Consider the following 25,615-nt stretch of genomic DNA (forward strand, 5'->3'; position numbering starts at 1 on the left):
AAGAAAAAAAACTTCCACTAAATGAGTAACTCCTTTCCTCTTCTCACCAAGTAGTACACTCTCACTCCTTCCCATGCTGGAGATGTTTGCCAGCTTCTTCTGATAACCTTTTTGTAACCAAACTATCCTCAGAAGTTGCATAATAAGGTACAAAAGACCAGGATGTTGCTGATTCAAAGTAAAATCTCAGCTGGAGTGGTAGATTGGAAAATATCCCAATCTCCTAGATGAGGAAAGTGAATAAGATTCCAGTCTTGGTTGATATTCAACAACCACTACCAAAAACGTACATGACTATAGATGGCAAGCAAGGATAGAATCAATTTTGGCTGTGACAGCTTTCACAAGAGGTTTGTAACAGTTAACAGTCCAAGCTTGAACATTTATAAATGGCCACTTGTGAGAGATATGAATGAACCCAATATGAATTGTGTCTGTGTGCGTTGTCACCATACAATGTTTAAATTCAAAGTAATATCATAATGATTTTGGCACTTTGTTCATTGCTACTCATCTGATTAAGCCTACATGGAAAACACAATTTAGCAAGAGACTAGTTTCTTCAAATTTGGTTGGGGTTACCACAAATACCACTCAATGTTTCCTCATTCAGCTCTGCCTTTCTACTGCTTGCCACCTTCCAGTTGAAACTCCCTTACAGAGAAATTGCAATCTATCATTTGATGTTGAAGTACATTAATTCATATGCATGCTATATGTGCACACTTTACTTCCACCAATTCTTGAACCCTCACACCCCTCTCTTGCAGGTGATCACACAATAAAACATCTATAGTGACCATTCTTCAAGTGCACTTTGGTCACTGTTGTCAGGCTATTCAACCAAGAAGAGGCTTTAGAATGTACATTTTAAAAAAAAGATTTAATTACACTCGGCACAGACAAGTGTTATTTCTTTCTTTCTTTGTGTCATGATCAAGCGCTCTTTTTTATCAGCTGGCTGAAGGCTAGTTGGTGTTGTCATGCTGAATAAATCCTACTGTAAAAATAGACTAACTATGCCTTTATAGGTTATCATTTGATGTTAGGCAAGAGTTAGCAACTAATTAGGCAAGAGTTGTTGATTATGTTTTACATTTCTGATATAGTCTGTCTTGGCAAATTAATGCAGGAACAGTTATATTTAAGAACATTTAAGAAATTGTTCCATTGCAAGCTTTTTTTTCAATAAGTGACATTCTTATTCCACAGACAAAAAAACAAACATAGGAAATAACCAGAGCTAAAAATCAATTCCTTATTTAAACAAATTCGGATAAGCTTAAGGAGAATGCCTATGGGGTTATTTCATACATGTATAATTTATTGGTGCTTTCCATATTATTTTGTGAAGAGGTATAATTTAAATCTTTGAATAAAAACTAGGCGTGCTTACATTTTGCACAATACTCTTTAGAAGAATAACACGGAAATTGATAAGGAATGAGCATTTGTTTCTTCTACTTTCAAGCGAGGAACAAATTTGGTTACAGTCTAATTAGAGGGTGCTCCGGGATACTCCTGAAAATGTTACAGTATCATGAGCAAGTATCAACAAATTGAGATCTCTAAAAATATTTGTAATCTTCAGATACTAAAAGGATGGGTGGTTACATGTTCTAAATTTATTGAACCGAACAATTTAAAAATAGTACATAAAAATTTTTACATGATCATTAAATACCGCTCACATGTACGTTGCTTTCCTGTTAAAAAGTGCATTCAGATGCTATGTTTGTCTAAGTACACTCTGTCCAAAACTGTACAGATTGATGGTTTGGTTAATGTTGTAAATCAAAGTAAGGAAACAGATATCCACTGAAATTAGAGTGTTACCATATTGTAACTTTAAACATACAAACTTTTAAAGAATATTTTTTTTGAGGCCTCATACGTACAGATGATTTTTTTTTCTCTTTTAGCGCAGCCAATGCTATTGTTATTCTTCTAGAAAAAACATCAAACTTTTATAACCAAACATATACCCAGAAAATGTCTATTAGGTTCAAGTTGTTTTATGTTGGTAGCTGATCTTCAGCCTTTGACAGATAATCTTCCCAAAGTCAACTTCAGTCTATGTACTGAGCTAGCCAGCGGAAACCTTCTCCATAACCTTGTCTCTTCAGGACACTACACATGAAGACTTCTAGTGGTCGTGCATTAAGCTCTTTCATGGAAATATTTCCCTGTTTTGGAGAGATGGAGTAGTGAAAGAGAAAAAAAGAGGGAAGTTTAATCGATTGTAACATAATTCCACAGATCTCCATTAATGCAGATCAAGATACTGTGTAAACAAGTCATGTAATATAAATATCTGCATACAAAAAGAAATTCCAAAACAAAGTTACTTTGCTTCCAAACTACCCTACATTTCGTACCCTCCTCATTCCTGAAGAAGGGCTTATGCCCGAAACGTCGATTCTGCTTCTCCTTTGATGCTGCCTGACCTGCTGAGCTTTTCCAGCAACACATTTTTAAGCTCTGATCCCCAGCATCTGCAGTCCTCACTTTCTCCTACCCTACATTTCATGCATATCCAAGCATGAAATGCACTGACAAACAACTTGCACTTAAAATCCATGTTTAATCATAATATTCCATTGCACTTCATAGGACTGTTATCTGATGAAACTTTTATCTTGGATTACTTACTGAATTAGGTGACCAAAAACATGATCAATGAATAAGTTTTACAAAGCAATGCAAGGAAGGGAGGAGCAGCCATTTGTGGACTAGCACTTAAGGTTCAGATAACTGAATGCATGGTCAAAGATGAGACAAACAAAGTCAGCTGGACAAGAGGCTAGAACTAAACAAACAAGAATCATAGAAGCATAGTGGAAACAGGCTATTTGGCCCAACAAGTTCACACTAACTCACCAAAGAGCAACACACCCAGACCCATTCCCCTATCCAATTACTCCACACTTCCCCTGACTAAGGCATCTAACCTACACACCCCTGAACATTATGGGCAATTTAACGTGGCCAATTTACATAACCTGCACATCTTTGGACTGTGGGAGGAAACCCACGCAGAAGGGGGAGAATGTGCAAACTCCACACAGTCACCCAAGGCCAGAACCATACCGGGGTTGCTGGCACTGTAAGACAGTCGTGCTAACCACTGAGTCACCGTGCCGCCAAAATTGTCAAAGGGCTACAGGTATGAAAGACGTTAGAGTGTGGGAAGGGCATGGTCACGGAAGTATCGGACTATGAAAGAAAACAAGATAAGCTCCAGTAAAAAAGGAAGCAGATCACCAAGATATAGTGCTCTAGAAGTTCTTCCCCTTCCTCTGAGACCAGACTTATGTGAGAGAATAAAAAAGGTAATGTTGTGTGAATCTGTTGACACTGGCTGAAGACAAAGAAGTCAGACCATAACAGAAGGAATAATTGGATGGTAAATATTTTGAAATAAAACATAAAAGCTCCTCCTATCCCATGTGCTTTATAGGCTTTAATATAATGGCAAAGTACAACTGCCCACCAGTTGAAAAATGATGGGCTAGTCACTCCACACACACATAGGTTATGGTTAATTACACCAAATCTCTCTAATGCAACTGGTTTCCAGATTGGCAAGATTACATTCACAAGGTTTCACTCTTGCAGATCAGATTTGAGCTAGTATATCCTGAATACCTCTTCCTACCTAGTCATCTTGGCACCCCCTAAGTATTATCTTTCACTTCCACAAAATGTGACTTCTTGATAACACCTGAAAATTGAGGTTAGCTATCACAGTTTTCAAAAGGAACTGAGTTACCTTAGGGCTATCAGACTGTAAAATGTTCAGTCTTCGACGAAGGATGGTTTCTCCAGTTAAGGAATGTGAAGACTGTCAAACCTCCTTATCCTCATCATTGAATTCACCCATACCCCAGGGCTATTTTTTGGTAAATCAATGTTTGCAATCCTTTGCCATATTCAAACCCAAAGAAAGCTAGTCACACTGTACCCCCTTCAATACAATAACCACCTCTGCCTTATGATACAGCCCATGATACAGGAATCCTTTTTTTATATATTTATCTTCAAACTAAACTAATTTGGTCCTAATTGGGCTCCTTTCCTCCAAACTTTGGTTAACTGCAGTTCATTGAAAACACTGTCAAAGCTCATCCTGCATTGTTGTACTCAATCACCAACTTTGTACTCGCTGATCTACACTGGATTTTGGTTGATAAGTATCTCAATTTTAAAATTCTCATCCTTATACGCGAGTTGCTTTGCTGATCCAAAATCATGAGGATTCAGCTGGATTAAAAGGTACATTACAAATTTCTAAGGCCTCCAAACGTTGAGCCCAGAAATATAGGTGAGCGACACAGTTGTTACAAGAGCAGTAATCTAACACGATTGCTGCTTTGGGAAGATTCAGGCCTTATTTCCTTCCAAATTCTCTCTTGTTGTCAATCCAATTTCTTGTAAATTACCACCCAATTCACCCCACATAAACATTTGACCAATCATTAAGGCTACATGCCTTGCTAACTGTCTCCTGTTCCTTCTTGGAATCTGCAACCAATTTTGCATTTCTTGGCTTGATATCCAATTTCCTTTTTGCCTGTCCGCATAATGACAGTTTTCTTATTTTCAAGTTCAATGTAAATGGTGTTAGTGAAATAAAAAAAAGATGCTGCAAAATACTCAATTAACAAACAAATGAATGTATGACTTACTGTCATGTGTATTTTACAGATAGCATCTGCAGACAGGTTTTTCCAATCTTGATGAATGGTCACAGGTCTGAAAGTCTGCTTCACTGTTTCTTTTTCTGCACACGCTACCTGACCTGCTGCGTGTTTCCAGTATTTTCTGCTTTTAACTACAGATTACCTATTCTATTTTATTTTCATACTGTTGTTCTTGATTTTGTGCTGGTGCACAAATATAGAGGGAACTATTTCCAGATTAATAAATAATTGCTTTAATGGATTTCAATCAGAAAGTTAAATTTTTGTCACTCGGAAGATTAAATTAAGCAGTTGTAGGTTTGAGCCTTACCTTCCCTGTCGTTTGTCCATATAACCCAAACAGCTCTCGAAACCTCTCTTCACTGATTGCCTCAGGTCGGTCAATTTTGTTACCAAGGATAAGAATAGGCACATTTCCAACTGTTTCATCTGTCATTAGTGCCTATAGGAAGCAGTTAACCAAATTAATGGCTACATTCATCCATGTACTGTGTACACATACATATGCCAGATTCTAGTCCAATAGGATTATTTGAAAGCTTGCACTTTCAAATAAACTGGTTGGACTATAACCTATTGTGCGATTTTTGACTTTGTCCGCCCCAGTTCAACACCGGTACCTCCACATCATACACATATGCAGCACTTTTCTTGACGTTTACTCTTTTTAATTGTTTTAATTAGGAAGTAAAACTTTCTTTAAAAGGTATCCAAATGCACGTCATTAGTCTGACTCATCGAAGTACCAACTCTAAAGAATTTTATCTTATATCTTCAAGTCAGATTCTGATCATTAATGTTGGGTGTGCACGTGTTATCAACCACAGAATGCTCTACATTGGTGTTTACACTATAAAATGTAAGAGAAAGATTTTACAGGAACTTACTTAAACATGAGATTTATTATAAATTTATTGCTGAACAGTTCTGTACTTCAAGATACTTAGCGATCTGTGATAGGGTGAATTCTACACCATGGTGACGTTAATAGCCATGTCTCAAAGATACAGAGTACAATAGCTATTCCATGTTTAGATGAACTTTGCTAATCATTTTAGTGTTTTGACTGTAAAGTTCTTATTCTCATTTCCAAATCCCTCATTTGCCTTCCCCCACCGCCTTTCACCTCTAACCTCGTTCAACTTCGAGATATGCGGTCTCCTGTGCATTCCCAATCATAACTATCCCCCACTGAGGGCAGGCCTTCAGTTTCCTAAGCCCCTAGCTCTGGAATTCCTTTGCAACACCTCTGCCCCATCACGTCTATATTCTGCCTTTTAACGCTTCACAAAACCTGCTTTGACTAAGCTTTTGGTCATCTGACCGCATCTATTTTGTGGCATTATCTCAAGTCATACTTTAGATCATAAGACATAGGAACAGAAACTTGCACCTCAGCCTGCTGAGACTGCTTCACCAACCAGCAAGATCATGGCTGATCTGATAATCCTCAACTCGACTTTCCTGTCTTTTCCCCTTAATCCTGGATTCCCTTCCTGATTAAAAAATCTGCCTATTTCAGCCCTAAATATACTTAATTATAGTCTCTACGGATTTCTGCGATCAAGAATTTCACAGATTCACAACCTTCAGGAGATGAAATTCCACCTCATCTCTCTCTTAAATGTACAATCACTGACTCATTTTACACTTCCTTGTCCCAGACACCCTGCCAAGAACCTTGTGCACTTAAAAGGTGAAGATTTATAATTGTGTATATAAACATTTCACACATGATACAAATATATATAGTATTACATATAGTCTGTGTGCCGAAGAATTTGTTGCTCCTGTACCAGAATTCTTGGACTCTGCCTATATAATCAGACTGAGTGAGAAACTCAGTCACTGTTTAGAGGACTCAAATTCCGTTTCAATTTATTACCTCTTCCTTTTTGCCCTCAAAGTCGTCAGATATTTCAGCTAGGCCGTGTTAATTTACTGTCTTTAGCTTAACCAGTTGTTCAGATCTTCATTTTTATTTATTTCTCTTTATAAAGTATTTGCAAAGTTTCCCTGTCAAGTTCCATTTATCCATGAAAATTACTCCCCCCTCCTGATTCCCACTTTGGCAAGAAGAAATCTTTGCAATGTATTTATGGAATCCTTCTCTCTTCTTTCTAAAGAATAACACTAAAATTCTTACTTTGTTTTCCTCATCTATTATGATGTGGAGGTGCCGGTTTTTAACCTGGATTTCTCTTCACAGACATAGCCAGACGTGCTGAGCTTTTCCAGTAATTTCTGTTTTTGTTGCTGATTTACAGCATCTGCAGTTTTTTTTCAGGTTTGATAGTCCAACAGGTTTATTTGAAATCACAAGCTTTTGGAGCGCTGCTCCTTTGTCAGTTGAAGTGACTTCACCTGACAAAGAGGCACTGTCCTGAAAGCTTGTGATTTTGTGATATTCCTGTTGCATTGGAACTTGGGTGTCGTGTGACTTCTGACATCGTCTATTATCCATGCTTATTATTTTTATTACACACACTCACACAAAAAGTGAACAACCTGATTCAATTTTAATTTCTTCTTCTTGCTTTACCTACAGCATTTTTACACTTGAATAAATCTCATTTTTAAATGGAACATATTGGGTGCCATCTTTTAATTTAAAAAAAATTCTTGACCATTGGTCTTAGTTACAACTATCTTCCAATCATACTTCAATTGGCGTACAAATTTCTGCCTAAAAATGCCCCATTCCAAATATGATTTTTTTTTCTGGAATTCATTCATTCTTCTTGGACTTTATTATGGTTGTTGCTCTGAAGATCATCACCTACATTTAACTCACATAAAATGACTAACACAATAGAAGGCGTCTGTCAATTGAAAATATTTAAAACACTGTCACTGAAACCATCCAAAATGTAAGAAAAATCACTCGTATATATATTTTACCAACTAAATATTCTTTACTGGCTTTCATTTGAAAAGTTCTGTTCCACATGCTCATCCTACTCCATATTCTCACTTTAGCAAAATTCCCATTTTTGAATTTGCCTTCACTCTGTTACCAATTCATTTGCTGGTATGGAGTCTTATTGTTTCTTGCTTTGGATTAAAGGTATTCACAACAGGAGAGATAAGGGAAACCAAAATCTAGTTGTAATTTCCCTAGTCCAAATAGAAATTACTCCAAGTTTCCCACTCCTTATCACTTCTGCTGAAAAAGGAACAAGTTGTGGATGAAGATGAATTGAGGCTTGCTTATATCTCAGTTGTCAAATTCTCCACCAAAACTCATTGTTCAATACCACCGTATAGACAACTAAAATGCATGGGTTCTAGGTGACATGGAGATATTTGCATCAAAAGTTTACTTACATCAAGCTCTGCCTTGGATTCTGCCAGACGCTCACAGTCTGCACAGTCAACCAGGAAGACAATAGCATTGATAGCCGGGAGGTAGTTTTTCCAGACTCTTCGGGCTTTGAGAAAATGAGAGAAAATATTTGAGGACGACAAAAAAACGCCACGTTTAAAAAAAAACTTTTAAGATCCCAATAACAATAGATCTATACCTTGCGTATGGCCACCTAGATCAAAAGTAGTAAAAGTCATCCCGGCAATCGTCAGCTCTTCTGAGGCTTTATTAGAAAAAAAAAGGTTATTTATCTGGAAAATTTCCAGTTCTCGTTAAATATTCATATGCCAATATCTTTAAAATCATTGCACAGTATTTTTAAAATTTCAGTTATTATTGTTCTGCAATGGTAGGTTCAGCATTTATTTTCTACAATATGCTAGCAATTTAAGAGCTGCTTACTTACTACGTTGATTTGAATTTATAATTACTAATATTCAAGTAGGTTACTATAGACATATACAAAATAGGAGAACTAGGCTATTTGGCTTTTTGAGCCAGCTTTGCCATTCAATGTGCTCATGGCTGATCATCCAATTCAGTACCCTGTCCTGCTTTCTCTGTTTTTGACTCTTTCCCAAGCACTGCATCCACCTCCTTGAAAACATTAAATGTTTTGGACTCAATTGTTTTCTCTGGCAGAGAATTCCATAGGCTCACTACACTGAGCGGAGATTTTTTATCTCAGTCATGAATGCCCTCCCCAATATCCTAAAACCGGAATAGGAGTAGGTCATTCAGTCCTTTGAGCCAACTCTGCCATTCAACAGAATCATGGCTGATCAGGCATTCCTCATATTCACTTTCCTGCGATTCCCTGTAACCCTTAATTCCCCTATAGTGCCATTCAACACAATGAATCATAAAGTGTACGAGGTCATAAATATGCAAGATTTATAATGGGTGTAATCTGAGCCTAAGAATATTACAAAATAGCTTACACTTTATAATTTCATAATTCATATTTACTTCATACATGTGAAGCACTTTGGGGTATTCAGAAATTTTGAACAGTGCTCTCTGATTGCATCCCTAACTATTATAAGTAAGCACAAACCTAAACTGGACTCAAAACATTAACTCTGCTTTCTCTTTACAAACACTGCTGAGTTTCTCCAATGATTGTTTTTTGTTTCAGATTTTCAGCAAAGTGCTTCATTTTATTTTATTATAGTAATCCAATCAGTTTTCAGAAAACATGGGCTCAAATAACATCATGGCAGTTGACTAAATGTGAACTCAATAAAAATCTAGAAATAAGAGAACTAATCCAATGGCAACCATGTAACCACTGCTGATTGTCATAAAAATCTATGTGGTTCACTTAAGAACTTATTACTTTTCAGGATGCAATTAGATGCCAAATAATTGATGAAATGGGACATTACATAAATGCAGGATTGTTTTTCCATTCACAAAATACAGGTTTTGTGGAGAAATTTTAATGTAATCACAAATCATGCTAACATTGGTAATTACATACTTGGAAATCAAAGATTTAATTTTTACATTGAACTTTGCATAAAATTATAATCAGCATATAATTTTCAATACCCCACATGGTGTGGTTGGTTCACTCCACAAACTACATAGATGCCAGACTAGAATGAAGGATTCTTCTTTCAAAGTCCGTATGAGTTCTAAGGGAAACAAGCTAAGTGCACTAAGAGATAAGGATCCATAGCTGAAAGCTCTCCAACATATAATAAAGATCAGCAATTGTATTTATACTTTCACAAAGAATTGACACAAGAATAGAAAAACTCAAGATTAAGTTAAGGAAAAGAGTTATCAGAAAAGAGCAAAGGGAATTCTAATCTGTACCTAACAATTATACACACTTGGAACTTGTATTGACCTTGATTACCCATTCCCATAACGTGAAAAAGTTAAAGAAAGAACTGTATAAATAGAGTTCAATACAAGAGTCCTATTGGACTTAATGTTAACTCTGTTCCACTCTCCATAGTGATTGTCAGACCTGCTGGGTTTTTCCAGCACTTCCTGTTTTTATTATTTATACATTGATGGTTTCTTGCAATCATAATCGGAAGGATGAATCCTTGATGCCACACAACTTACTTGGATGTAGCGTTGGCACATGTTGTGCCAGTCTATCATCTTTGAGCATGTGCAACAGAGTAGTCTTCCCAGCATTGTCCAGTCCTAGAAATACTAATTTTCCTGATTTCTTGTACAGTCCTAGAATAAATATTTCAACAGTTAAACAAAATATGCTGCGATTAAGTAAAAACTAGCAGATAACAGATATCGCCATCTCATCAAAGCCAAAATTATTCTGAAAATACTGTACTTTACACTTACCAAAACAGAAAGGTTCAAGATGACATAAGACACGGAGGGGGATTGGGAGATTAGAAAGTGTGATGGACACAGGAGAGGAGTAAACAATCCCTCTGCCAAAACGCATTCCCTCCTGCATTCAACAAATGGACTGCACCCAAGGAAAGAGCAAGAGGGTCATGGTGGATTGGGGGGGGGGGTCCAGTCTTCCAAGTCTTGATCAACCTCTTCAACAGAAAACCATGTAAAATGTGCATTCATGATTTAAAGCAGCACATAGTTCACGTGCACTGACATCAGAAAACAAGTTTTCTTTTCTTGATGTCACAGGTTCCCTTCATGCTTGACTTATGCATGGATACTTCTTGAATGAAGCAAGTTTTCTTTACTGCAGAATATTTCATTTTCGTTAGATAGTACACGGTAAGGTAAATTTGTCTTTAGTCCCATACAGCTACAACTTCAATCCAACCATATTTTAATGTATTGACTGGGTAACAGAAGCATGCGTTTAAAGACCAAAAAAGCCTTTTTTCATCCTTTGTTTCTGTTTTACATACAGATATGGTCCAGATCTACAGTACAACCATAACAATTCATAGGGTTTGACAGTGAATTTCAAACCAGACGTTTTGCTATATACCTTAGGCAGATCAGCTTTTTTAATAATAAATTTTGAACAGAAACAATCTACACAAGTAATGACTTTCACGTAGACCCCTGCCAGCTAGCTATACTACAGAATAACAAGTCAAAAGCAAAAATAATGCTGTGCAATTATGGAAAATAATTAAGCACTAGTAATGCACTTGTAATTTTCTCATATTAGACACATATACGTAAAAAAACCAAATTATAGTTTCTGTTGAGCTTGCTGCTTCCAGGATCATTAGTATTCAGCAGTAATCACTATTATACTGGGTTTACACCTGACACACCCAATCCATGTATATAAGGTTGTTGAACAAGTTTGGGTACAACATGGTAATAAAAACTAATCTACTTGCTGTCACACTCCAATGACGTATATAATGAATCAGGTTTCAGTGAATTGAATCAAATTCTAAGTGAACAGCGAGGAATGAGCTAACATGACCACAGTATCAAAGAAATCGAGATCATCAATTTCACTGGTCAGAAAAATAAAATCGTTTGACAAAGAGACAGGGAAAATAAGTCAGTTCTCTTTTGCTAAATCTAAATGTTAAAAGTTTCAATTCTACTAAGGCATCAAACACACAGTGCATTCACACTACACATCTTTCACATACTGCACAGTTACTGGGTATAATCACCATCTCCTTTGCCAATCCCTTAGAGTTAACACTTTGGCGGGGTGTAGGGGATTCTGTAGTGGATGGATAATTCAATTCTGGAGCCTCAGACTCTACCACAGATGGGGGCAGGTGGTGTTTGACAAGGTGGGTAGATGGCACTTATAATAATAATCATGCATAAATGTTCCAAACTTATTTGATGTTATTCTAGTCTGCACCAGCTGTGGCTCAGGGGTAGCAGTCTTGTTCTGAATTGTAAGATTCCAAGTTCAAGGCCTACCTTAGGGCTAAAACCCAAAATTCTAGGCTGGCACTCCAATGAAATGCTGCAATAGTCAGGTTGCAACTTTGGTTGGAGATATATGGCTGCCCAGCTCCAATGTAGCCCAGTTGGTCATAGTTGGTCACCTGACACATTTAATCTCTCAGCTTTCCCATCTCAAACAATGAACTGACTCTTCAATATTCAATAAGATCATTAATAGTTGTTTGGTAGTACAGAGCTCGAGTTTTGCAGATATTTTGTTGAATCTTATCATTTATCACTCATCAGGACTTTTCACAAGGATACATATTCACAGGGAAAAAACAATATTTTTGGTGCATAAGAGGGCTAATTGGATGGCAAGTAAACTGGCTGACAGAGACATTACAGAGACTACAGTAGACTTACAGTTAACTGCCATATCTTGCTTCAATTAGTTTCAGGTGAAATAAAGTCTGGCAGTTAACTGTCAATCAACATTGAGCTCATTCTTCATTGCAACACCTCTACCAGAGTGTACTTACCAATCTATCAACATTCTTCTCTCCTGCAGTACAAATGTTTTTTTCCCTTGAATTTGTATTCTTGTGATATGTTCTCATGAAAGATGCAAAGCTTCAACAAAATGCATTTTTTTCATTATGACCCAAATTGGATTATTTTTGATCAGTGAACAGCAATTTTTCTAGTACCCTGAATTTAACTATGAAATGAAACTTAAAATAAATCAAAATATACATATTTATTTTAATGCTAAGCTTCTTTAACTTGAATGTTGCTTTAATTCCTGGAAGCTCCAATGCAATCATGGAGAACTGACAATTTTCTGACACATTGCTGTAGTGTGGAAGATGCAATTTTTTGGATGCAACATCGTTTGAGGTCTTGTTCGCTCTCTTGGGTAGACTTAAAGAGCTAATCATGCTACTTTGAAGAGCAGTGGAGTTATTCTATGTATCCTAGCTAATATTTATTAATGAAGCAACATCACAAACACAGAGTCTCACAGTGCTATCTGTTGGAGTTTGCTGTGTGTGAATTGGTCGCTGCTTTAGGACTGCTGTTTATTCTACCATTCCAGTTTCTTTAAGAGCCGACTTTAAAGATTTGATTTGATTGAGGTAAATAGCTGTTTACAATTTCTTCAAAACTAACAGAATTAATTAAATTGCATGCACTTTAAGAACAGAATTTTTTTTAGTGGCATTTTGACTAGATAGAATATTACAGAAGGCAAGAAAGCATACCTGGATTAGGAACTGGAAAGTCAGTATTGCACATGGAAACCAGCAGATTACTTACACAAAATGCAAGAGAAAATCTCAAATTAGCTAAATGCATGTTTCCAAAAAGCATTATCTTGTAAAGGAGTGGTTTGGTGAGCCTCTTGAACCATACGTGAAATCTTTCTGCCTCATACAAAATATAGCTCTTCAATTTATATCAAAAACAGAAATTGTTGGAGAACTTCTCAATTCTGAAGGGTCAATGGACTTGAAATATTAACTCTGCTTTTTCTTCACACATGCTGTCAAACCTACTGAATTTCTCCAGCAATTTCTGTTTTTTGTTTCAGATATCTAGCATCTGCAATTCTTTAGTATTCAATTTTAATATTGCACTTCATATAAAACAAATCATCACACCTTTTCCTTTCCTTCACTGCAACAGTAAAACTTGTGCTGCATACATCTCAGAAGTCAAGTACCAAAACTGGCACTACATGCTCACAATCCTCTACTTTGGGGAGACTAGTGCAAATCAGTTGGTTGTTTTGCTAATTTAGCTCAGTGTGTGATCCTGACCTTCCACACAATTGCCATTCAGGTTTTTACTTGATACAATGGTGCTGGAAAAGCGCAGAAGGTCAGGCAACATTCGAGGAGCAGGAGAACCTACGTTTCAGGCATAAGCATTCCTAATGAAGAACTTATGCCCAAAACATTGATTCTCCTGCTCCTCAGATGGTGCCTGACCAGCACCCCACACACTCGACTCCAATCTCCAGCATCTGGGAGTTGACCTCAGGTTTTTATCCCAGGGCTCCTCTATACACTATTTTAATAAAGTTCACTACAAGTTCAAGATACATCTTCTTAGCTTTGGAAGAGGCTTTCAATATCAACACTGTATTTAACCATTTTAGAAAATAGTGACCTCTCAACTTTTCAAGATTCTGGAAATATTTTGTTCCAATCATCTGGTCCCATTTTGCTTTTTCTTCACTGACACAAATATTTTACCGTTCCCCCTCAAAGTAGTACTGCAACTAATCTCAAAACACTCTGGCGGACAGGTCAGTTTAACATGGTCTCCAACTGTTTCTCTTTCCACAGATGAGTCATGATCTGTCAAATTCCAGTGTTTGCCATTCTATACTTTCAGCATCTATTTCGCTTTTGTTTCAGTTGATAACTCATTGCTTTGATCAGATTTCATTCCAATATACCTTGTAAAATCTGGTTTGATTTAACACAATTAGGGATGAATAATGGATAACTGCTGATGGGAAGCTGTAGCAATTTTTAATAACAGAACATAGACACCACAGATATAAAGAAAATACTGCAGATGCTAGAAGTCTGAAACAAGCACAGAATGCTAGAGAAATCAGTAGGGCTGGCAGCATCTGTGAGGAGAGAAACAGTTAAACTTGAGTCCAGTGTGTCTCTTCTTCAGAATAGGTTCTCTGTGTTTTCTCTCCACAGATGCTGCCAAACTTGATGGGTTTCTTGAGCATTCTCAGTGTTTGTTACAAACAACACAGGTACCTTACTTTTGGAGGAATCAACTTTCTCATCTCTAATTCAGTAATGTTTTTTTCCCATGAGTATTACATCTTTTCTGGGCCCCATATGTGTTTATCTGCAGAAGACATTAGAGGTGGCAGGATAGGTAGAGACAGCTGTTAATAAAACATAGAATATTAGAGATTTCATTAATAGTGGCAAGAAGTACAAGCACCAGGAAATTACACTGGACTTGTATAGGATACTGGTTCAACACGACCTGGAGTGTTGTGTACAACTCTGTCCACCCACATTAAGGAGAATGTGGATGCATTGTAGAGGATGCTGAAGAGGTTTACAAAAATAGGATAAGAAACTTCAGTTCTGAAGATAAATCAAAGTGGGGATTTTTTTCTTAGAAAAAAAAAGGTAAGCGAAGATTTGACAGAGATTTTCAAAACCATGAAGGTTCTGAGCAGAGTAGATATAGAAAAACTGTTCATGTTCTCAACAGGTTTGAGAAACAGAGGTCACGATTTGACAGCACATTGCAAAAGAAGTGAAAAAAAACTTTCACACTACACATTGTCTGGGTTTGGAAAGCTCTGCTCAAGAGTGGTGGAGTTAGTTTCAATTGAGGTTTTCAAGTGGGCATTGAAAGATTGTTTAAAAGGGAAACAATGTGCAGGATTATGAAAAAAATACATACATTTGGCACTAATTCAAAACTCTCAGGCAGTCAGAGCACACAATAGGCCTGGGCTCTAAACATTAACTCTGCTTTCTTCCAACAGATGCTGTGAGACCTGACGTTCTCGAGGATTTTCTGTTTTTGTTTCAGATCGCCAGCATTTGCAGTTCTGGGTGCTATTTTAATGCTTAAAACAAAATGGGCCAAATGGTCTCCTATACTGGTGACTATTCTGTGATCTTTTATCGCTTTACTCACTCCATTATCACAGCCTGTCATTGACTCACTTTGCATTTCAATCTATCATAACAATTGAGCAGTTTGCTTGTCTCCATGGAATATGGAGAGAACACTTTATTCTAGATATATATTTTATAGTTGAAGTACAAAGGGGACCAATAGTTCCCAGTTACAACAGGAATTGCATGATTTGTCACAGTGGTCTTTAGTACAACAATTTGGATGTTTGAATAGTGTGTAGTCAAAGGAACCTTTTTTTAAAGTAAGATGTTCACCTTGGAATTTAATCTGCGACAAGTGGCATCAAGTGCAGGTCAGTATTACTTAGTTGACAGAAAAAATAAAAATAAACAAAATAAGTCAGCAATAACAGAGAATGATTGTGTGTTCAGGATACTTCGAATCACATTACAGCTGACCATTTGTATTGAGAATCCATGAAGGTAATACACATTGAGAGGTCGCAGACACAAAGATGTCAAACATTAGAAAGTGAGATATGTACAAAAAGCAATAAAGGCAAATGGAATGTCTGCCTTAACCTTGAACTGTTTATTGTTAGATTTGCATTTAATTCATGCTCGTTGGAAATATTTCTCGGGAAGAGTTTGGGTAAAGGAAGGAGGAAAAGAAATCAGAGTGGGGATACATATTACAAAATTTACATCTGTACTTGTAAATTATATATGGCATTATGTTTTAGCAAACCATCTGAAGTTTAGACTTTCAGATGCCGGAGGACTGGACAGTTGTTAATGCTGTCCTTATTTGAGAAAGAGTATAAGGAGAAGCCTAGACATCATAGATCTGTGAGCCTAATATCCGTAGTAGATAAGTTGGTGGAGGTAATTCTGAAAGAGAGCTTTTACATGCACTTGGAAAAGCTAGGACTAATTAGGGATAGTCAGTATAGTTTTGTGCAAGAAAAATAATGTCTCACAAACTTGATTCAGTTTTTTTGAGGGAGTAGCCAAAAAGACTGATGAAGGAACAGCAGCAGACATTGTTTACATGGACATTTGGATAACCTTTGACAAGGTTCTACAGGATAGACTAAGTGGCAAAGTTACATCACGGGACATTCAAGGTGAGTTTGCCATTGAGTACAAATTATCTTGATTCCAGGAGACAGGTGGTGGTGGGCTTTATTTTCAGACTGGAGGCCTGTGACCAATGGTTTTCCACAGGGATCAGTACTGGATCCACTTTTGTTTTTCATTTATATAAATGATTTGGATGAGAATATAGGGGGTAAAGTTAGCATGTTTGCAGATGACACCAAAATTGGAGGTATAATGAACAAAGAGGTGGTTATCTAAGATCAATTCAGTCAATGGGCAGAGGAGTGTCAGATGGAGTATATGTTGGATAAATGCAAGGTATTGTATTTTGGTAAAACAAACAAGAGCAGGACTTATACAATTAATGTTAAGGCCCTGGGTATGTTGTAGAACAAAGAGACCTAGGGTTTAGGTACATAATTCTTTGAACTTTGCTTCACAAGCAGACAGGGTGGTTATGAAGACATTTAGCATGCTTGCCATCATTGCTTACACTTTTGAGTACAGGAGTTGGGACATCATGTTGAGGTTGTATAGGACGTTGGTGAGGCCTCTACAAGGATACTGTGAGAAGTTCTGGTCACCCTGCTATAGGAAGGATATTAGTAAATTGAAAAGGGTTCAGAAAAGATTTACCAGGAAAGGAGGGCTTGAGTTATAAAAACAGACTGGATAGCCTGGGACTTTGTTTACTCAAGCTTGGCAGATTGAGGGGTGACCTTGAGGTTTATAAAATCATGAGGGGTGCAGATAAGGTGAATAGCAAGGCTCCTTTCCCTAGACTGGGAGAGTTCAAAACAGGGGAGTTTTTTTTAAGGTGAGGGGAAGAAAGTTTTGAAAAGGATATGAGAGGCAAATTTTCTTTTGAAAAACAGAGTGGTTAGTTTGTGGAATGAACTACCAAAGGAAGTGGAGGATGCAGGTACAGTTACAACGTTTAAGAGACTTTTGGATAAGTACATGAATAGGAAAGGTTTCAAGGATATGGGCCAAGCGCATACAAGTGAGGCGTTTAGTTTTGGGAACATAGTTGGCGTGGACTAGTTGGATTGAAGGGTCTGTTTCCATACTGTATGACTCTATAAGATAAGCAGAAATTCTTACCTAGAAACTGAAGTGCACTACAGAAGCTATTAGTGAAACCATTATAAATCCATTCAAAAAAGGAGGTCATATCCGAGTCTTACGGAATCTGAAACAGAAAAAGAAACGGATACTTATTTTACACAACAGAATATGTACAGCACATCAAAGTTTCGATAATAATCTTTCTCAGTTACAGCTGGGCAACACTCAAATTTCCAAATGACGCTTTGGGAAAAAAAAATGGGGAGTTTAAAAATCTCTTCTGAAACTGGTTCAAAAACAAATGCAAAACTTTACCCAACCAGTACTTTTTCTGAGAAGCAAATTGTCAATTTCAAATTTCAGCAGATACCCCAAAATCATGGTTATTCTTTTTAAAATTGTTAACGGAGGCTCAGTTTTAAATACTTATCGCACTTTTCTATTTTTTAAAAACATAATTTCAGTTCTTTCCCAATGATTCAGACGTTAGCTTCCAAACAGAAACATAGATCCTGTTGCAAGCAAAATGTCAAGCTCAGTAGCGTAATGAATGCTGTAATCTGAAGGAGTAATATTTACTTCATTAAAAACAAGTAGAGATATTTGGCCCAACCCACTTCTTCCAAAAGAGCATCTACACTCAACTTTAATAAATCTCCCAAAGAATATATGTATATAAAACCTTCTTCTGAAACTTTAAAATGATCAGGGACCAGAAAGAGTTGATTTTAAGAAGCTTAACTGGAATGGTTTAAGTTCATGAAAATCATCAGAATGGTTATATCATCTGAACTACAACATGCCCTTAAGTGGACCAATTCAAACCCAGAGGGCAGCAAAGACTTCACAGCAATATTTAGGTGCTGTAGCAGCTTTATAAAATGAAAATCTCTCATGCTAAGGCAAAAAACCAAGATCACTCAAAGTCTGCCAAAAGACCTCAATGGCAAAATTGTCACTTACCAGCGATCATCAGACAGTGGCAAAAATATGAATATCCATTCTGTCATATCATGAACATGAATGAAACAATTCTTAAAATATTGTTATTTTGTTTAACGTATGCATGTAAAATCAATTCATTCTATAAAATGTATTACATTGAATTAACTTAAACTGATATCAAGTGTTATTCTAGGCCGTCTACTGCAAAATTGGCAATTGATATTTTATAGTCCGTATGAGTCAAAACTGCATTTTTGGGAGGAAACCGACGCTTCAATGATTAACACACACATCACGATCTCTGGTAATCTGTGCTTCAATTATAGCACAATAGTACATTACAAAGCTGAAGGTGAAATAATTTATGACTCTACAACTAAAAGGTGACGTTCACTGCAAATATTTTTGACAATATTCGGTGACATTGAGGGAGAATTAGCAAAGTTGCAGGGCTTTCTCAGTCATCAATAATATACAAAATGACAAGAAGAAAATACAACCCTACGCTGGACATTTGCAGTATAAAACGTTGGCACAACAGGTGCAAACAATATTTTCCAGATTTGTTTACGATGTGGACAGTGCACAGTGCCTAAAGACACTTGATAAGATTATGCAAATCAGGAACCTAAATATATAAAGGGCTTTTTGTATATTTATCAAACTATGATAAGTGTTGATTGGAGAGTCAGGATTCTGCCAAAAGGTGTGCTTCATAAAAAGTCTACTCATTTATGAAAAAAGCAATTATGTCCAATATGAAAACTGATCTCAGCAGGTAGGTCCCTTAATGGCTGAGAGAATTTGATTAGAGATTCCATTGCCCACCACAATTCTATAATATCAATGGGGAGTATGCTTAAGGAAATGTTACACCAATTCAAGATTGGATCCAATTCTGATAGATACCATGTCCTTAGCCAGGGTGGTGGGGTAGAGCCAGCCTATGCTTGCAACACATTCCTCAGTTTACTGGAGGGAAAAACTGAAGTATGTTAATTGTCCTGCTGAATTATCATCACTTCGGAGGGACCCTTGAGAGAAATATTACAGTGCAAAAGAAAGATGCTGATACTTTCACTGATTCAAGGTCAAAACTATAAAAAAAGTCAAGGAATTCCCTCAGCCACATTAAGCTACTTAATATAAGAGTCCACTGGGTTGGATCTGGTATATTAATATCTCTCAATCCTCTATCCATGCTAAAGAGTTAATTTGCTCTGCTGACCTGCAAGATGGGGCAGGAAGGGATGTCTGTTCTACACAGGGAGAATGTAAGGAATTTACATTCCCATCCCTTGCCATTCAGAGCCATTTACATGACCATCTCCTATTATTCTGAGATAATTTACATTGGCATCATCCTACTCAAAATCAATAAGAACATCATAGCTGGAATTTTGACTACTCCCTGTAGTTAAGAAACGATTCTCAACAGATTTGACCATTAAGGGATGATTTACATCACACTGTTTCTGGAGATGATATGGTCACTGCATTGTGTCCTGAGTGGCATGTGACTGTGGGGAAGTGGCTGGGGGTTGTCTTGTGGGCATTACTGGCTGTGATGTAAAGATTTCATATAAAGGAAGAACTGTTTCCTTCGTTCAGAGAGATTTCTCTAAAAGCTTCGCAAGCATGGCGAAGTGTTAAGAGATTCTCCACAGCTTGCACTGTATTGGCTTAATATTTTGGTTATTCACAGAAGTTGGCGCATTGCAGTTGCATTAAGTGTGTAAGAATCTCAGGAAAAAAGAACTTTACAACTGGCTAACCAACAGAAAAGAGAGAGCTGGGATAAAGGGGCATTTTCAGGCTGATGTTGTGCAACTAGTTGAGTGCCACAGAGATCAGTCTTGGGGGCATGTTATTTTTATTCTACAATAATTACTTAGTTGAGGAAAGTGAATATATTACAGCCAAGTTTGCAATGACAAAAATTGGGAAGGTAAGTGATGAAGATGACCCTAACAGTCTACAGAGGCATATAGACAGGGTAAGCAAGGGGGCAAAAATCTTGACAGATGGAACATAATGTGGGAAAATGTGATCCTTTACAGTTTGGCAAGAGCAGGAGTAACTGAGCATTAGTTAAATGGAGAAAGACTGCAGAAAGCTACAGAACAGGTGGTTTTGGGAGCCCACATTCATACATCACAAAAAGTTAGCATATAAGTTCAGCAAATAACAGGAAAGGCAAACTTGAGGAGAGTTGAGGAGGTTGGGTCTGTACGTCTTGGAATATGAAAGAATGAGAAGTAACTTTATTGAAACATGCAAGATTCTTAGGGGACCTATCAGGGTGGATGTTGAAAAGTTGTTTTCCCACGTGGGAAAGTAGAGGACTAAAAAAGCATAATATCAGACTATGGGTTACCTATTTAAGACATAGAGGAGAAGGAATTTCTTCTCTCAGAGAGTAGTGAATCTGTGAAACTCTTTACCAAAGCTGGGTCGTTAAGTGTTTTCAAAATTGAAATAGACAGATTTTTAATCAGTAAGGTTGTAGGGAAAAAGGCAGAGAAGTGGAGTTGAGAATTATCAGTTGAACCATGATCTCACTGAATGGTGCAGCAGACACAAGGGCTGAATGGATTACTTCTATTCCTAGATCTTAAGTTCTAGCCTGCACAATGTTAAATTCTTACACATTCATTATTAGGTCAACCAATTAGGTCATTAAATTTGTATTCTCATTTTAATTAACCAAACGGTGCTGTGTCCAGAGCCTCAGAACTGAACAATAAGCATGACACCCGAACAGCTATGAAACATTAGTGATTAATGCACCCTCACCCTACGCATGTAGGCAAATGTGTCAACAGTGTGATCTCAAGTGAGATAAATTAGGAACATTTTAATCCCTGGCCTGAACTGGATAAATCTCAGCCAAATGGGTGGGGAACAGCTGGAGCTTTTGCTCCTGATTGACAGATGGGGATACCAGATGAAGAAGTACAAGTTTATGGATGCTACAGGTTAAGATTAGTCTCAATCATAATAACCCATGCTCTAACAGAATGTACATGCTACCTGTTGAGTCACATGGGGAACCATATTACAGCAATAGAGAAAGAGGCAAGGTAAAAAAAAAATAATAAAAAAAGGCAGTCAAACAACTTGGTTGTAAGTAATAGATTTACAACTCCAGATGGAAATACGAGATGCAAATTTACACTTTAATATTGTGGGCTTGGAGAAACTAGACAGCAGATTTGATTTGCAATTTATGTCGCCCTTGCAACCAAGGGGATAAAACCTTTCTGTGCCCCAAAATGGTCAGCTTTGCTCACCCATCAACTGCTGTAGTACTCCAAACCACTAGAGGATGATAGAAAGGTTTGAAATATGAAAACTATTTCAGCAACGGAGACAGGAAACAATCGCTGCAAGATTTCAAGTTGCCGTTTATATTTTAGTGAACTTTAGATGGGCATCTTCAGCATAGGGGCATCAACTTTTCCAATATCTCTTGTATACAACAAAATTACAAACAGCAGTGGAGTGAGTGACAAACATATTCTAAACGGCAGTTTGTGCGCACAAAGGATGCATCTTTTTCTTAAGATAGCAAAGTATGCCCCTCCGTGTACAAAAATTGATCACAAAATTAAAATTACAATAAATTTTTGTCTTTGTGCGTTAGCTGGATCACAGACAATCCCCAGAGAAACATTTTCACATCAATATTGCTACTTCTGCTGAATAGTTAATGCGCCAAAGACAGAATCGAGAGATAGTGGCTACAACCTCAATTTTGGCTAAGGTAACAATTATAAGATCGAACATTGCTGCATGCATATTTAATGAACTTTCAATTTTATTCACAAGCTCCTCCATCTGAAAGATTGACGTTTTAATTTGACACTTCTTGCAAAGCCTCCATATGTTCTCCTCAACCACATTCCAACTATACCCAGGTGCTGAACACGCATGTAATACAATGATGCATGACAACGCGCCATTCCAAAACACCACAAACTTCCTCATACAAGATGTGCTTGTGCCTGGAGCCTTCACTTGGTATAGCTTCATCTAAACATAGACCAGACTGGGAGTTTTGAGGAGGTAGAAGGAATAAAGGAGAACCCTAAAGCTTTATATAGGTATTTGACGAATAAAAGGATGACTAGGGTAGGAATCGGGCCAGTCAAAGACAGAAGTGGGAAGTTGAGTGTGGACCCTATGAAGATCAGAGAGGCGCTAAATGAATATTTTTCATCGGTTTTCACTCAGGAGAATGGAGAATATTGTAGAGAAGAATGAAATACAATATATGAAATTAGAAAGGATTGAGGTAGTTATGAACAGATGTTATCAATTCTAGACGGAGTGAAAGTAGACAAGTCCCCTAGGCCGGATGGGATTTATCCAATGAATCCATGGGAAGCGATAGTGATGCCTTTGGCTTTGATATTTGAATCACCATTGTCTATCGGTTTAATAAGGGCAGGAGGGACGACCCAGGCAATTATAGCCCAGTGAGCCTTACATCAGTTGTAGGAAAGGTTTTGGAAAGGATGAGAAGAGATAGGTTTCATAATAATCTAGCAAGCCAGAATTTGATTTCAGATAGTCAACAGGGTTTCATCAAGGGCAGGTCATGTCTCACAAACCTCCGAGTTTTTTGAGAACATGACCGAGCATGTAGATGAGGGTACAGCAGTTGACGTGGTGTACATGGACTTCAGTAAAGCCTTTGATAAGGTTCCATATGGTAAGCTGTTGTAGAAAATGCAGAGGCATGGGATTGAGGGTGATTTAGCAGTTTGGATTAGAAACTGGCTTTCTGAATGAAGGTAGTGAGTGGTTGATGGAAAATATTCTGCATGGAGTCCGGTTACTAGTGGTGTGCCACAATTATTGTTTTGGGACCACTGCTGTTTGTCATTTTTATAAATGACTTAGTTGGATGGATTAGTAAGCTTGCAGATGACACTAAAGTCGGTGGAGTAGTGGACAGTTTGGAAGAATGTTACAGGTTGCAGGGGGACTTGGATAAACTGCAGAATTGGGCTGAGAGGTGACAAATGGAGTTCAATGCAGCTAAATGGGAGGTGATTCACTTCAGGAAGAATAACAGGAAGGCAGAGTACTGGGTCAATGGCAAGATTCTTGGTAGTGTGGATGTGCAGAGGAATCTTGGTGTCTGAGTACATAGACCCCTGAAAGTTGCCACCCAGGTTGATAGTGCTGTTAAGAAGGCATATGGTGTGTTAGGTTCATTGGTAGAGGGATTGAGTTCCGGAGCCGCAATGTCATGCTGCAACTATACAAAACGTTCGTGCGGCCCCATTTGGAATATTGTGTATGGTTCTGGTCGCCCCATTACAGGAAGGATGTGGAAGCATTGGAAAAGGTGCAGAGGAGATTTACCAGGATGTTGCCTGGTCTGGATGGAAACTCTTATGAGGAAAGGCTGAGAGACTTGGGTCTATTCTCATTGGAAAGAAGAAGGCTAAGAGGGGATTTGGTAGAGACATACAAGATAATCAGAGGATTAGATAGGGTAGACAGTGAAAGACTTTTTCCTAGGATGATGATGTCAGCTTGTACTCGGGGGCACAACTACAAATTGAGGGGTGACAGATTTAAGACCGATGTCAGAGGCAGGTTCTTTACTCAGAGAGTGATAAGGGCATGCAATGCCCTACCTGCCAATGTAATTAACTCAGCCACATTACGGAAATTTAAGCAATCCTTGAAAAAGCACATGGAAGTTGATGGGATAGTGTAGGGGGATGAGCTTAGAATAGTTCACAGGTCAGTGCAACATCAAGGGCCTGTTCTGCGTTGTATTGCTCTATGTTCTATGTTCTAACACCACTCATTAAAAATGCATTCTATTCCCACACTACACACAGTATTTCATATGTACAATCTTGTTTTGAACAATCTTGATTGTTTCAAATGATCCCTGATAAAAGATGCATATCTTTGGCTATGTTTCAAGTGCTCCTACAAACAAATTGTCTGCCATCATACCAAACTGTTGTGAACAACTGCTTTGGCAACATTTCACTAAAGTTATTGGTAACTATGAAAATGTAGCATTTGTTAATGGCTTCATAAAATCATACCAAAACGTGGAAGAAAACTAAATACTTGAATTCCCATTCAAATGATCGAAAAGAACTTTATACAATAGATTAAAAATCTCAAATATCCATACTCTTCCATCGTGAAGGAAGCAAAAAAACATAGCGCAGGAACATTCCATACATCTAGGCAATGTTCTTGCCATGTCATACACGGGCATCGCGACACAGCTCTAGCTACACCACCCATTAGGTATCATGAAGCGTGTGTGCAGGGAAACAACACCATGCAAAAACACCCTTGCAGGTACTACGTTTTGAAAAAACTAAAAGCACAGTGCCAAACTTTACAGATACTGCACCTAAATAGATTAAATTTTGAATGCATCAGAATTCAAATTCATTTGCATTGCTATCACTATCGATTTCAGTAATAATAATTCCATTTGGATAGACAGACGGAGCCCTTCCTGTCCTAACCTGATGCCTGAACAAAGTGCTTGAAGCGCAGAAGCTGAAACATTGGCTTCTCATTCTCATCCTGGGGATGCTGAGGCCAATTACACTATTGCCCTAGTTGAGTTCAAATAATCTAATATGAATTAGAGCAAGATTTTATTTTTCACCAATTTTCTCACTTGTAGGCAGAGAAAAAAGATCAAGTCACCGCAGTCTCACAGCACCACTGGGCTGTTCTCTCATTAGAAAGAGATAATTAGCGATGGTTTAACCTGAGTCACCATATCTCAGGCAAGGTGTAAAAGTAGTCAACGTGGGAATTCAATTCATGATGTTGGCATCAGTCTGCATTGCAAACTAGCATCCAGCCAACTTCCTCAGCATGGGTATCTGACCACAATGACTTTATACATTGTGTGAGCCTTAACTGGAAATGCTCATGTCACAAGAGAGTCACTGTGAAGCCCC

At 37.6% G+C, this 25,615-nt stretch overlaps 1 protein-coding gene across 1 annotated transcript in view; it reads right to left on the bottom strand.

Moving 5' to 3' along the window:
• Positions 1-864: 864 nt before the first annotated feature.
• sar1b (secretion associated, Ras related GTPase 1B) overlaps positions 865-25,615 on the bottom strand; it is a 29,623-nt gene continuing 4,872 nt past the window's right edge. The window contains exons 2-7 of the mRNA XM_072590659.1: positions 17,742-17,829; positions 10,153-10,272; positions 8,228-8,293; positions 8,031-8,134; positions 5,014-5,145; positions 865-2,186 (exon numbers count right to left, since the gene is read on the bottom strand). Coding sequence (XP_072446760.1) covers positions 2,070-2,186; positions 5,014-5,145; positions 8,031-8,134; positions 8,228-8,293; positions 10,153-10,272; positions 17,742-17,811 — 609 coding nt within the window. The 5' untranslated portion in view covers positions 17,812-17,829 and the 3' untranslated portion in view covers positions 865-2,069. The remainder of the gene's footprint in view (positions 2,187-5,013; positions 5,146-8,030; positions 8,135-8,227; positions 8,294-10,152; positions 10,273-17,741; positions 17,830-25,615) is intronic.

Source organism: Chiloscyllium punctatum, chromosome 20 (genome assembly GCF_047496795.1).
Source record: "Chiloscyllium punctatum isolate Juve2018m chromosome 20, sChiPun1.3, whole genome shotgun sequence".
Lineage (NCBI taxonomy): Eukaryota > Metazoa > Chordata > Chondrichthyes > Orectolobiformes > Hemiscylliidae > Chiloscyllium > Chiloscyllium punctatum.